At 43.4% G+C, this 14748-nt stretch overlaps 1 protein-coding gene across 2 annotated transcripts in view; it reads right to left on the bottom strand.

The window, feature by feature from the left end:
- The window catches only part of LOC311242726 (polyadenylate-binding protein-interacting protein 2-like), a 32031-nt gene extending 30130 nt beyond the window's left edge, over positions 1–1901 (bottom strand). For both annotated transcript variants that reach the window (XM_084331737.1, XM_084331738.1), the window contains exons 1-2: positions 1779–1901; positions 1302–1475 (exon numbers count right to left, since the gene is read on the bottom strand). In XM_084331737.1, coding sequence (XP_084187863.1) covers positions 1302–1454 — 153 coding nt within the window. In that variant the 5' untranslated portion in view covers positions 1455–1475; positions 1779–1901. The remainder of the gene's footprint in view (positions 1–1301; positions 1476–1778) is intronic.
- Between the last annotated feature and the right edge of the window lie 12847 nt (positions 1902–14748).

The raw sequence follows: 14748 nt of genomic DNA, 5'->3' as shown, positions 1-14748 counted from the left end.
ACTGAGGCCGGCACTGAAAGTGTTAATAACCACTGTTTGCCGTTGGTGTTATTAATAACCATGCTGGAATATGACTGCCTTTTTTCGTTTCATTCGATTAATACCCAGGGATTAAAGTTCTCCGTCAATTTGATTCCAAATCGCGACGGATTTTCCGTAAATGTTCTACCTGCATGGTTTAATATGATTTGTAGAGGCATACAATCTATTTTGATGTCGGTATTAGGTATAGCCTATATAAATTATATATGCATAGCCTACATTATGCAACAGTAATTTGCGCATAACGCAGCATGGCACAGACATGTCACACGGAGCCCCGCGAAGCCTGCATACAGTAAACTAACTTGATCGTTAATATAACTGTTGTCCTTGTATCTTTATGCTTATGAAAACATTTAATAATATTTATAGGCTATAGGCCCTCGTTTGGCCATAATAGCCTATTCTCAAATGGCTAAATCTCCTCGCTGACGGATCCATGTATAGCCTATATCATATTCCTATGTCTCCAAGGAATCGTGGGGCTCGGGGAAGAAAGGGAACCCCTGCTATAGCCTATCCTTTATAATGTTATAGGCTATTTTATTTACAGTAGTCCATTTATGATTTGTTTCCATAGCCGGTCTCAGTTATGCTGTGGCTGAGATGGGTCGGGATTAATGAAGCTGATAGGAGACTGCGTCTCGGCTATACGAATTAAAGCCACGATTGAAAAGAATGTACTTCCTTCTTGACAATAGCATATACTATAACAATAATACGAGAGCATACAAGAACAATGAATCTCACTGCCATGTAGCCTACGCCATCTATAGCCTGCCTATGTGATCAATAAAAACGCGAACTTGAATTCCATCATCATATTTATATGTTGTGTCTGTCCACTATGTTTGTTACTTTGTTGTTTTTCCCCCCTGTGTAAAGCGACCTTGGGTCTCTTGAAAGGTGCTATATAAAATGAAGCTATTATTATTATTATCACGTCTGTGCGGGAGCTCACAAATAGACTGTGTTTAGTCTCAGTGAAGTTTCAACGGAGGTCATCTATTCTAGAAGAGGAGGGGGTTGGAGGGTGAGGAGGGGGTTGGAGGGTGAGGAGGGGGTTGGAGGGTGGGGGGGGAGGGGTTGGAGGGTGGGGGGGGAGGGGTTGGAGGGTGGGGGGGGAGGGGGTTGGAGGGTGGGGTTGGGTAGGCGGGTCACGGGTGGTGTAACGTCACTTAGTACAGTTAAACTATGTTTGTGAAGAGGTGTTACATATCCAGCAAAATGGCTTCAGAGCCCAAACTAGAAACAATCACCTGTCTGTTGAATTCCTCCTCGTTTTCCATCCACATGTACTCAGCGAAAGGGTTGTCCTGCTCCAAGTTGAACTGGTTGTTCAGGATGACGTCGTTGCTGATGATGGTCATGTTTGGGGCGCTGCTGCTGCTGATACGACTTGGGTCTTTCATTTTATTCAACAGCAACCTTTTCTGAAATGATAGAAAACAGAAAACACGCGGTGTCAGGTGGCTATGGCTTACAGTGTGGTTAGACAGGCGAGACAAACGACATTTCGTTCGCGAGCGACTGTTGACTTGCAACTGTTTGATCAACATTAGTCACTGTGGCTGCTAGCTAACAGACAAAAGCCCAGCTAATGGCTAGCTGGCCCTGCTCTTTTTTGAGGCTACAGACTCGTCAAAAATCTTCCAAATGAGATATATTGTGGGCGTACTTTTGACTTTAGTACGAGAACAAAATAAATGCCGATGTTATATATTTAAATAATATACCTGACACACAAACCACAGCTGTTACAAGACCTTGAAACGTCAAACTCTTTGTTGAAGTCTCCTCCGTGCAAGTAAGTAGAATGGCCGCGCGCGCGTTGGGTCTGTTTGTTTACATGCATAACGTCCAAATAGGCCCGCCTGTGATTGGATACATCTAACTTTGTTGCCGTCACACTTGCGTCCCGCCCCCTCGAAGCCCGCCAATGAGCTCTGTGTTTCTTCTTGTCTTCCCTACTATAACCTCGTTCCCAGCTTTATCAGCCAGACATAAGAGTTACACAGCCACGCCAGAATTAAACTAAGTTGCATTTCACGTCAAATGTATTTGTATATCGGTAACCAAAATCACAATACACGTCTTCACTATTATATATAACTATAAAAACGGGGTATTCTTCAACCGCCCACAGTGGAAGAACACCACCTGACCTTAACCCTCAAACTCATGAAGATCTAAACAGAGGAATACACCTCAGAATGACACCAACAAGGATGGCGAGCAGAAACAATGGGGGAGAGCTAGGGAAACAAAACTAAAATACATAGCCTAGCAGCATATGTTAAATAAAAAGACTATATGGTTCAGTTCAGTTATTTTTTATTTCGGGCTTTGGACACATAAATCGCCAAAGTTTTACCAGCTGCTATTGCAGCATTGTCCAATTGTCCGAAAAGGGCTAGGGATAAGCACTAGACTTGTCTGGCCCTACCCCTGAAGAATTACGTTTCGTTTTTTATTTTTTTTTATTTTTTTTATTTTTTTATTTACATACATACATAGTACATATAGTACACATTACAGTACACACATATAGTACACATTACAGTATAGTATACCTGCAGTATATAATAGTATATAGTACATAATAGTGTATACAACACATATATAATGTGATATGAGATATATAGTACATGATATACAATATAATATAGTACCATAATAGTACATACTGCAAATATAGTTCAATATAATATACAAATTAATTATAATATGATTATATAATGTAATATGATATAACGTACAATACAGTATCATATGTATTTTTTTTGTTATTAATATGCAATTAAAGCTCTTCTTCCCTTCTGTACCTATCAAAAATAGATTTTTTTTTTAGTCTAGATTTGAATTGATTTATGTTTTCACAATATTTTAGTTCATCCTCTAGCGTCTAGCCCATTCCACAGGGTGGCTCCGTAAGAGGAGATACACATTATTTTCAGGTTGGTTTTCATCACAGGTTTTTTGAAGTTCAATGGTCCTCTGAGGTTGTATCCCCCCTCTTTATCCAGAAATTAGCTTCTTACATTTACCGGTAATTGATTAATTCTTGCTTTGTACATAACTTGCAGAGTTTTAAAGTTTACTATGAACTTCAAAATGTGTGATTGTAGAAACAGTGTGTGTGTGTGTGTGGTCCCGATATCCTGCATTGTTTATTACTCTTATTGCTCTTTTTTGTAGGATAGTCAATGTATTTATGTTTTAAATCTTTTTATTTTCATGAGGTTTCACATTCAATCGACAGATCTACAGAATGTTCAGTGTCACTCTCATGAACAATTTTCACTGTGCTCCCCACTCAATCCATTCTCCCATCTCTTACTCATCGCTTACACACACTGGGACATACACACACGTACACGCGCACACACGTGCATACAGGTCAGGCATACACACACACACTGTTTTGATCAGTGAGCTGGATGCAATCCTACCTGGAGGGGAGAGAACAGATGGTGGAGGTAAACGGTACCCTATCCCCCCCCCCTCCCAGTGAGCTGTGGGGTTCCACAAGGAAGCATACTAGGACCGCTACTGTTCCTAATTTATGCAAATGTCATGTCGTCAGCTTGTGACTGCAACTTATTCCTGTTCGCGGACGACTCAGCCCTGCTGGTCTCTGACAAGAACAAGTTACAGGTTGAAAAAACCCTCAGCTCGGAACTAGGCAGAATCTGCACCTGGCTCGCTGATAACAAACTATCATTACACCTGGGTAAAACAGAGTCCATTCTCTTCGGTTCAAATAACAAACTCAGCAAGACCGACGGCTTCTCAGTTACAGTGGGTGACAATATTGTCACAAGGAAAGATGAAATTAAAGGCTGTCAAAGTTAACGCGGTATTAACGCGTTATCGCCCGATTCTATTAACGCCACTATTTTTTTAACTCACGATTAACTTTTAGATTTTTTTTTTTTTTTTAACTAGACTTCACTCAGGTGTATTATTGATGCTCTCATTGATACTATGTTTGTTTCTGAAGTGTGTGTGTGTGTGTGTGTGTGAGATATATATATAGAGAGAGGGGGGTGAGAGAGATGAGGAAGGGGCAAGAGAGAAAGAGAGTTGGGAGAGTGTGTGTGAGAGAGAGAGAGGGGGGGGGGGTGTGATTACTCAGCCCTTGTGTGGGTGAATGTAACAAGTTCCCAACGTTTTCTTTCCCCTATTATTTCATGCACACTTTATTCATTGTTTTAAATTATTATTTTCTTTTAAGTTATTTTGTGCATCCCTCTGTTTTGAATTTGATGCAAATTTGCAATGCATGAGGGTCATCCTTTTGTGTTAAATGGCTGCATAAAGCAAGCATTTGTTGACTCATGTCATAAGAGTATTAAAACTTGGAACTTGAAAAATATCTGTTTAAGGTAGATAAAAAATAAATAAAAATGTGATTAATTTGCGATTAATCGCGAGTTAACTATGGACAATCATACGTTTAATCAGATTAAATATTTTAATCGATTGACAGCACTAACTTCAAATTTCATACCTTGGTTCCATCCTAGAGGCAAATCTTTCCTGTGACAAAATGGCATCCAATGTAATCAAAAAAGTCAACCAACGAACTAGATTCCTGTACCGGATCTCCTCCCTGGTAAACAAGAATACCCTGAAGACTCTAGCAGGAGCACTCATTCAAGGGTACTACGACTATGCTTGCACCTCATGGTACCAAAGCACCTCAAAGGCGCTAAAAACAAGATTACAAACATCACAAAACAAACTGGTCAGACTACTGCTTGACCTTACTCCTAGAACCCACCTCACCCCTGCACACTTTGACAACCTAGGATGGCTTAGAGTAGACGACAGAGTACAGCAACTTGCAATGGGCCTGGTCTACAAGATACACTACACCACCAAGGTACCCATGTACATGTCAAAATACTTCCCAAGGTCAGTGAATACCACGACCACAACACCAGAGGGAGCTCCAGAAATCATGTTAAACCCAGATTCGGCTCAAACAAGGGACTAAACACGTTTCGCAATTATGCCACATCAATGTGGAACGCCCTACCCAAAGCTGTAAAGGAATGTGAATCACTACCCACTTTCAAAAACACTCTCAAAAAACACCTACGTGAGACAGCAATTCGAAACTGGCCCCTACAAATGTCCTAACCTAGTTGTACAGTAAATGACCAAGTAAGGCTTTGTCAGTATTCCAATGTACAGTGTAAAATGTGTGTGTCCCCCCTACCCAACCCCCCCCCCACCTCCAATGTACAGCCCCCACCCACCCACCCAACCCAACCCCACCCCACCCACCCAACCTCCTACAATGTACAGTTTCATTACAATAATACAAATAACCAATAATAATTCAATTTAAACAAATATACGGTACAAGTCAACATACACATAAGTAAATAATATAAAATAAAAAACACAAAGGAAAAAACCCAGCTCCATTCCATTGATTGATTGATTGAAAACTTTATTAACAGATTGCAGAATGGGTACAATACAGTACGACTCAATACAACAATTGTTAAGGGGATGCAGACCAGAGAAAGACTTTGTCTTGTTTATATCAGGGTCCCCCATTTTCAATTCATCATGACATTTATGACATACATGACATAGATATACAGTAGTTACATCCAGACATTTATGACATACAGGATATACAAATATACAGTACTGTTTAAGAGAAGGAGAACATAAAAAAATATACATTCGAGGGGGAAGAAACTGTACACACAAAAAATATATACATTTGAGGGGGAAGAAACTGTACATTGGAGGGGGTTGGGTAGGGGGGGGGGGTTGGACATTTACCGGGGCCAGTTTCGAATTGCAGCCACGCCGTAGGTGCTTTTTGAGAGCGGTTTTGAAGGAGGGTAGGGATTCACATTATTTTACGGCTGTGGGTAGGGCGTTCCACATTGTTGTGGCATAATTGCGAAACGTGTTTAGTCCCTTGTTTGAGCCGAATCGGGGTTGAACATGATTTGTGGAACTCCCTCTGGTGTTGTGGTCGTGGAATTCACTGACATTTGGGAAGTATTTCGACATGTACATGGGTATCTTAGTGCTGTAGTGTATCTTGTAGACCAGGAATATTGCAAGCTGCTGTACTCTGTCGTCTACTCTAAGCCATCCTAAGTTGTCAAAATGGGCAGGGGTGAGGTGGGTTTTAGGAGTAAGGTCAAGCAGTATAGACCAGTTTGTTTTGTGATGTTTGTAATCTTACAGCCCTAAGAGGCCATACATTCATACATTTTATTACATGGCGTTTTAACATTCGCCGAAATGCTTGATTGTGATTGGTCAATAGCGCTCGGCAGAGGTCCGTTATTACTCGATAACGGACCTCTGCCGAGCAATAATGACAGCTGTTCGCAGCTGCAGCAATAAAGCCCACTGACACACACTGCATCAGTGCAATCAGACACACCTGCCGGCTGCCGGCGATAATAATAATCACTTTATTTGGGCTGACAGAGCCACAGAACAACTGCGTCTGCATTTGATCTCGTCTTGTCGATGGTGTAAAATGAATTAGGTATATTGTTAGTAAGTTAGCCATGTAATAAGCGGGATAATGTATAGCCTGAAAGAAACCGGTGGTGGTTTTCAATGTATGTGAGGTATAGATTGGGGCGAGATGACCGCATCTAAAGGGGCCCGGGTCAGAGAGGTCGAAATGTGCATGGTGACAGTGGTGGCGGTTTGAACGGTGGAAGAAGCGGTCTAGTGGCTGGCAGTCAGTGGGAGCAGCACACTGCCAGCGAGCGGGGTGTTGACATTCCGATCTAGGACACAACAAGCTGATACGGCGGGCACAGAAGACAGAGAGCAGAGCGATGGGGGGGTTTGACACACAGTAATGAAACGTTTTGAAATGTGTTTAAAGGTTAAAACTGTTGTCATGGCAGCGGCACATGACAACCAGAAGAGGGGCGGGCCGTCGTTGATATGGCGAGAATATAGAAAAGCAAGTTCTTTCCGGGTGTAAGGCAGACTGAGACTAAGAACGACTGAGACTAAGAACGACGGAGAAACGAACCTCAGAGGAGAGAGGAACCATCAGAGACTTGGAAGCGATTCCCCCTCCCCTCGCGGGGAGAGGAGGGGAGGACTGACGTGGCACGACCACGACGACAGGCTTCTGGAATACCCACCAGGCCGCGAGGATCCCCGAGCGGGGTTAAAGGAGAGATCATTAGAATAGACTTTTCAAGGACAATACAATCTGTTAACATCTGAGCTGAGGCTTCTGTTTATGAAAATAAACAACACTTTTCCTTGTAAGGTAGTACGTTGTCAAAGTGTCGAATTCTTACGAAGGTGGAGAATTACTACGGTTGCGGATTGCACTAACGGGGAGAGATAAGGATTGTACAGCCAGTCTATGAGATGTCAGGATCATTAAAATTACACAACGCAGAGGGAGTGGATGGAGAGATGATAACACAAGAAGACGTGATACTGGCCGATTGATCAGAATCTAACAGTTGTTGCCGTGAGCCGGATTTGCAAAAGATAAGAACAACGGAAACAGACTTTTCAATGCGGTGACGAGTGAACAACAGCCATCATGGACTCGAGCCAAGCCGGCAAGTGAGGCCAGCCAACCATGGGAGAGAGTTGATTTGAGCGGCCATGAGGAGCGAGCAAACAGTGGCTGGAGAAAGAATGTGAGTTCACTTGCACGCACGTGGTTGTTTGATCTTTAAGCCAAATAAAAACGAACAATAGTGCATCTGTAAACATATTTAGTTTGACACAGAGAGAACGCCAGCTGTAATAGTGTGTTTTGGGACAGGCAGAGCGGCACGGTTTTTGTTTTGAAAATCGAGAGTCTTATCTACAGAGCACAGAAGCCACTGTGTAGGAGATGAGAAGGGAGGCAAAGGGGAGATGTTCATTGAATTAAAGGGGCGACATCGTATTTAGTTGATTACTGTTCAAAACACAGAAAGCGGGAAGCGGGACTGTGACGTGAAGGGAGCAGTGAACAAACGTTACGGGTGTGGCATTAAAAGGACAGTGTGAAAAAAAAGATATTTTTTTGTCAGTTTGTGTCTCCATGGTAATACAGAGCCAGCGCTCTGAAGGTTAGCCATTTGCACAGAGACAAGATGGCCGGGAGCTCCACGAGGAGATAAGAACAGGAACAAGAGTGACACATCAGCTACAATCCTCTAGACTGAGTTTGGCCGCCATCTAGGGGGGGGGGCAGTGGGATAATACAGGCAAATAGAGGAGGAGTAGGTCACCACCTAGTGGCGGAGGGGGGGTAGTGCTGGGGAGTTTTCATTACCCATAGGGGAATATTTAGATATAGGTCTCTACAACCATCTAGTGGCGGGGTGGGGGAGTGACTCCAGATTGAGTACAAAAAAGGGTGCTATTTTTATAGTAATACTAGTGTTTCCAGTTAGGAGAGTTTAATTTAATTAAGGAGTTAAATTTTTTCAAATTACCAACTGCTTGTGGGTATACACAGTGTTGTATGTGATAACTTTGTAAAGGGAACTCAAAGTGTTTAGAATAGAGCGACGGACAGCTCCAGAGCAACGGACTGCTCCGTGTTTAGAATAGAGCGACGGGACAGCTCCAGGGCGACGGAAACGGCCCCATGTAGAATAGAGCGACGGGACAGCTCCAGGGCGACGGAAACGGCCCGTGTAGAATAGAGCGACGGGACAGCTCCAGGGTGACGGAAACGGCCCGTGTAGAATAGAGCGACGGGACAGCTCCAGGGCGACGGAAACGGCCCGTGTAGAATAGAGCGACGGGACAGCTCCAGGGCGATGGAAACGGCCCTGTGTAGGGTAGAGCGACGGGACAGCTCCAGGGCGACGGAAACGGCCCCGTGTAGGGTAGAGCAACGGACAGCTCCAGGGCGATGAAACTGCCCTGTTTAGGAGAGAGCGACGGACTGCTCTGTTGTATGTTAAGAGCGAGGGACTGCTCTGTTGTATGTTATTAATATGATAATATTGATATACAGGTTAATTAAATAGAGTTTAATTATACAATGGTTTAGATAAGGACTGCACAGAGAGATGAGGTGCAGTTTAATTAAATAGGTTAATTATGAAATAAGAGGGAGTTAAATTTCCAGTTGCACCTTCTCACACCTGATAAATAGGCAAGAGTTTTCAGGACACGGTCGCCAGAAGATCTGGCGCGTGCCGGGGGCCAACCTGGGACGAAGATAGGGCGCGGGAGTGGGTATCGGTTAGCTGCTGGTGTCACGACGGAAGACGACAAACAGGGAACAGCCCTGTAGGACAGATATGGGTGTTGAGAAGGTGGTAGACTAATAGATAACAAATAGCGCCATGGGCTGTAGGACACTCACACCGTCCAACAGTCTGAAAGGGCGTGGCCATGGCAGGGGCTTGCAGAGGAAAAATATATAGAGAACTGGAGATAACTCTATGGAACGAGCTGCAGGCCCAAAGCCATGGTAGACTGATAGAAAACACAGGGGTCGAGTGTACAGAAAACTGCTGGCATGGGAATTTCTGCTTTCAGAGTCTGGAGAGGACTGACAGCGGTGGAGACGACCCTCAACCAAGATGACCGACAGGGGGCGGAGACGGCCGACGGGGCGGAGTCCAGCGGTCGCAGGCGGTGTTGCCCAGGGGAGAACGAGGCGGACATCGGAGGGGGCTTTCCTGCGGAGACGCTGTTTAGAGGCGTGTTGAAACAACAGAGCATGGGCGGGTGTATTGAATGAATCATGGACAAACAGGGACTTCCTTTCAGAGTCAATCAGGAGATCGAGAGACGAGACAACAGCGAGAAGTCCTGTGTTCATTGATAATAATTGATAGGAGTATGAGATATAAAATAAACCTGATGGAGGATTCATATATAAGATATATGTATAGAAGGATATATATATATAGAAGGTAGATAAGGGGAAAACAGTAAAACAACAAGATAGAATTATTGGGAGCAGACAGAGGGGCCCTAATTGTTATGAGTCGTTGGATGTTGTTGGTTTTGGTGGTCTGTTTCGGTTCCCTTTGTGCACGAAGGGGGGGCGCAAACAGATATCAGACAGCAAGATCACTGGGTTGACCGTGGGCCGTCTTCATTTCTTGTGCACGAGAGATGAGGTTGGTTTGCTTCAACCACAGTCTATTTTTGGGATAATTAATTGAAAAACCAAATAATGATTTATGATTCTGAAGGTTGATTAAGAATCAAAGGGGGGAATGAAAGAAACCGGTGGTGGTTTTCAATGTATGTGAGGTATAGATTGGGGGGAGATGACCGCATCTAAAGGGGCTCGGGTTAGAGAGGTCAAAATGTGCATGGTGACGGTGGTGGCGGTTTGAACGGTGGAGGAAGCGGTCTAGTGGCTGGCAGTCAGTGGAAGCAGCACACTGCCAGCGAGCGGGGTGTTGACATTCCGATCTAGGACACAACAAGCTGATACGGCGGGCACAGAAGACAGAGAGCAGAGCGATGGGGGGGTTTGACACACAGTAATGAAACGTTTTTAAATGTGTTTAAAGGTTAAAGCTGTTGTAGGGCGGCTACGTGGCGTAGTGGGCAAAGCGCTCGCCACAAATGCGGAGACGCTGGGCTCGCCTGTTCGAGCCCAGCGCTCCACATTGCTTTCAGTTTAGCTGGTCGTTCATACTAATACACATTGGCCGTATTCGGGGGTGGGAAACTGATGGGTGGGGATCGGGCGTTGTGGACAGCGACTCCTACAGGTCGGTTGGTGCGCCTGCGCAGTAGAATCAGGAAGTGTCGGGGGCAGCGTGAGCCTCCCACGCGTTACTCCTCGCCACTGAGAGATCGAGCTGCGCAGGTGAAAAGATGCGACTGCTGTTACCTCGAGTACCGGAGAGGACTTGTGCTATGTATGACTTAGTCCACATTGCAGCCGGCTTGTGGGAGGCAAGAAACAGCGTTTGTGACAGGGGAGGGTTGAATTGGATCAGTGGCGTCGTTAGCCCTGGGCTTCCGGGGCTTTAGCCCCGGATGTTTTTCTCCTAGCCCTGGATCTAAAAAAAAAATTGTTTAAATTGTTTTTTTTTTTTTTTTTTACTTTTTTACTTTTTTTTTTGGTGTCAGCATCCCCATTGTCTGTGCTGAATGTTTGTTAGTGTTTGGTATTTTTTGTTGGTTTTTAGTACTTTTAAACATTTTTAGTAAGTAGTTTTCATTTGATCCTATAATTTTTTCATTCACCGATTTGTGGACTTTTTTTTTTAGTGTCCTGAAAGGCGCCTTATAAATCAAATGCATTATTATTATTATTATTATTATTATTATTATTATTATTATTATTATTATTATTATTATTATTATTATTATTATTATTATTATTATTATTATTATTATTATTATCATCCAGGAGGGAAAAGACACTTTGGATAGTAGGGACTGCATCTCTGCCTGTCCTGACCAGGAAAAACTGTAAAGACTAGAGATGAACTGTTTATTTATTTTGTACATAGGCTGTGCATATGTTTGTTTGTTTGTTTGTTTATTTGCTTATGTGTATGATTCTTAACTGTGTTTTTATTTTGTTATTGGTGTATATGTGTATGTATGTACAGTATATGTATATATATTATATATATATATATGTATATATATGTGTATATATGTATATTTGTACTGTCTCCTGTTGGGGCTTCTTGGACCAGATCAATATTTTATCTGGCTAAATAAATAAATAAATAAGAAACTGATGATTTGGTCCTGTTAACTTTGAATGTTCTATGGGGACTGCCCAGATCCCTCTCATGGACCTGGACCTCACTTTGAGAACCTCTAATGATTCTAGTTATTCAGTATTCATCTCTAATTACTCTAAAATTGCGTATTTCTGTGTTAAAAAAAAAAAAAAAAAAAAAAAGAGAAGAGACCCTTCGGAGCTAAACCAATCAGAGAGGGTCTTCGCTGTATGCGGTCTTTGAAAATACTTCCCAAATGTCAGTGAATACCACGATCACAACACCAGAGGGAGCTCCACAAATCATGTTAAACCCAGATTTGGCTCAAACAAGGGACTAAACACGTTTCGCAATTATGCCACATCAATGTGGAACGCCCTACCCAAAGCTGTAAAGGAATGTGAATCACTACCTACTTTCAAAACCACTCTCAAGGGACACCTACGGGAGACTGCAATTCGAAACTGGCCCCTGTAAATGTCCTAACCCAACCCCCTCCAATGTACAGTCATTTACCTAGTATGGTTGTCAATATTCCAATGTACAGTTTTGCTTGTTTGTACAGTGTCCCCCCCCCCCCCCCCCCCAATGTACAGTTTTGCTTGTTTGTACAGTGTGTGTGTCCCCCAACCCCCTCCAATGTAAATTACCCAGTATGGTTGTCAATATTCCAATGTACCCAACCCCCCCCCACACAACCCCACCCAACCTCCTCCATGTACAGTTTTTACGTCAAATGTATATACTCCCTTTTCTTGACTCTTTTTGTATTACAAACAGTACTGTATTTGCAAATCTGGTATGTCATAAATGTATAGATGTAGCAGTACTGTCTATTTGTATGTCATGTATGTCATATATGTCCTGATTAATTGAAAATGGGGGACCCTGATGTAAACAAGACGAAAGTCTTTCTCTGGTCTGCATCCCCTTAACAATTGTGTGTATTGAGCTGTACTGTATTGTACCCATTCTGCAATCTGTTAATAAAGTTTTCAATCAATCAATCAATCAATCAATCAATCAATCAGAGGGTCTTCGCTGTATGCGGGCTAACCATTCAGAGAGCGTCTTCGCAAACTGCGGCTACGGAAAAAAAGTACGCGTTTCCCCACGGGGTTCGAAGTCGGGAGCCGGAAGCATGCGTAGGAGTGAACGAAGCCGGTCACCGATCCCAAGCCCTATTTCCCCCCGGGATTCGACGTCAGGAGCCAGGGCGGGCAGTGCGAGCGAGTGCGACTCTGACAGGGATGGGAACGCCGTGACAAAGAAGAGGAGACGGATAGCGACATGGAGTGTAGAGCAGGAGAGGAAAACGAGGGAGAAGGGTGGGAAAAGGTGGAGAAAAAGAGCAGGGAAAGTGGGGGGAAGGGGCATAAGAGGAAGAAAGAGAGGGAAGGTAGCTCAAGTGGGTCATATGGTGAGGGTAGAGGTAAGGATTATACAGAAGGGTTGAATATAGTTGTGAGATTTGAGGGAGAAGAGGGAGTTAGGAAAATAGAGCCGATAAAGCTGACAAAATTCATAAGAGGTAAGGTACGCAAACGCGTTGGGGGATGAAAACTTGATTATAGGGTGTGTACGTTTAGAGCAGGTAGAGAAGGCAAGGGAAATGAGGAGCATTGGCAAAGTTATAGAGTAGAGTAGTGAGAGTAGGGGAGAAGAGGGATGGTGGTTGCAAGGGGGTAATAATTCCAATCATGGTCAGTATGGGGCAGCTGGTGGGAGATTTGAAGAGTGACAAACGTAATGGGAAAGTTAGAAGTGCGGAAAGGATGAAAAGAGGAGCAGAGAAGAAGGAGACAGAGACTATTGTAATTCAGTTTGAAGATGAGGTTAGTCCAAAGGAGATATTTATAGGGTATATGGTATATAGGGTCAGGGAGTTCGTGCCAAAACCGCTGAAGTGCTACAAGTGCCAAGAGTTCGGGCATATAGCCAAGTCATGTAGGAAGAAGCAGAGATGTGCTAGATGTAGTGGGGAGCATGAGTATGGGAAATGTGAACAGGGAGTAGGGCCGAAGTGTTGTAATTGTGGTGAGAAGCATAGTGTAGCGCATTGGGGTTGTGATGAGGTAATGAAACGAGAGGTGGTGGTTCAACAGGTGAGAAGGGAAGGTACGGTATCATATGCAGAGGCAGTTAGGATGGCAGGACAGGAAAAGCAAGATAGGGAACAGGGTTTTAGAAAAGGGCATTTGTCAGTAGAGGTAGTACAGGAGGAGAAAGAGAGGGTGTGGGGGGAGAAGTTGAATGTAGTGGCCTTTGTGGCAAGAGTAGTTAATGCAACAGCGTTGGTTAGTAGTAAAACGGATAGGATAAAGTTAATAGTTAAAGTGGCAGTACAACACATGGGTATGAAGGGGCTGACATGGGAGGAAGTAGTGTTAAAGCGTTCTTTTATTGACCTTGAAAAACGAGGAGAGGGTGTTAGCAATCAAATATTTATTACAGAGCGAATATTCAATATTACAGAGTATTTACACAAACAGCTGAGAGTGGACACGGTTCTACTTAGCTTTTTTGGTGGCACAGCAGAGTGTGTCTCCTGCCCCTTCCATCACATTGTCATTTTATAGTTTTTCTGGTTGGTGTTCTGAGTGAATGAGGTGGCTCTCTTCTAAATTAGCAGCATGGTTCAGGGCTTTAACAAATGACTATATAAGGTAAACAATTGAAATGGCAAGGATCTAGAATTACGTCTGTCTCCTGGTGGTTTCAGAAGGACAGCTGGGGTCATGGTGACACATAGGCTTGTTTTAATACCATATAATAATAACACATTTTAATGATACACACATTTGTAGATATTTGTCTATACATTCTTACAATAGATAAATGGATTGAGTCATAGATATATTATACATTATTGTAGATCCTGACAATGCTGCCTGGTCAGCCAATCGTCACCTCATCAGTTCTTGGGCCTGTGGGGCTGTGGCTTAGCTGTACTGACCCTTCCGGTCATAAATATAGATTGACACTTCAGTAGGTACAGGACATGCTGAAATAAATACAG

This window comes from Notolepis coatsorum, assembly GCF_963971535.1.
Source record: "Notolepis coatsorum genome assembly, chromosome: 16".
Taxonomy (NCBI): domain Eukaryota; kingdom Metazoa; phylum Chordata; class Actinopteri; order Aulopiformes; family Paralepididae; genus Notolepis; species Notolepis coatsorum.
The sequence above is the reverse complement of the archived record's forward strand: the minus strand, read 5'-3'. Positions and strand labels throughout refer to the sequence as shown.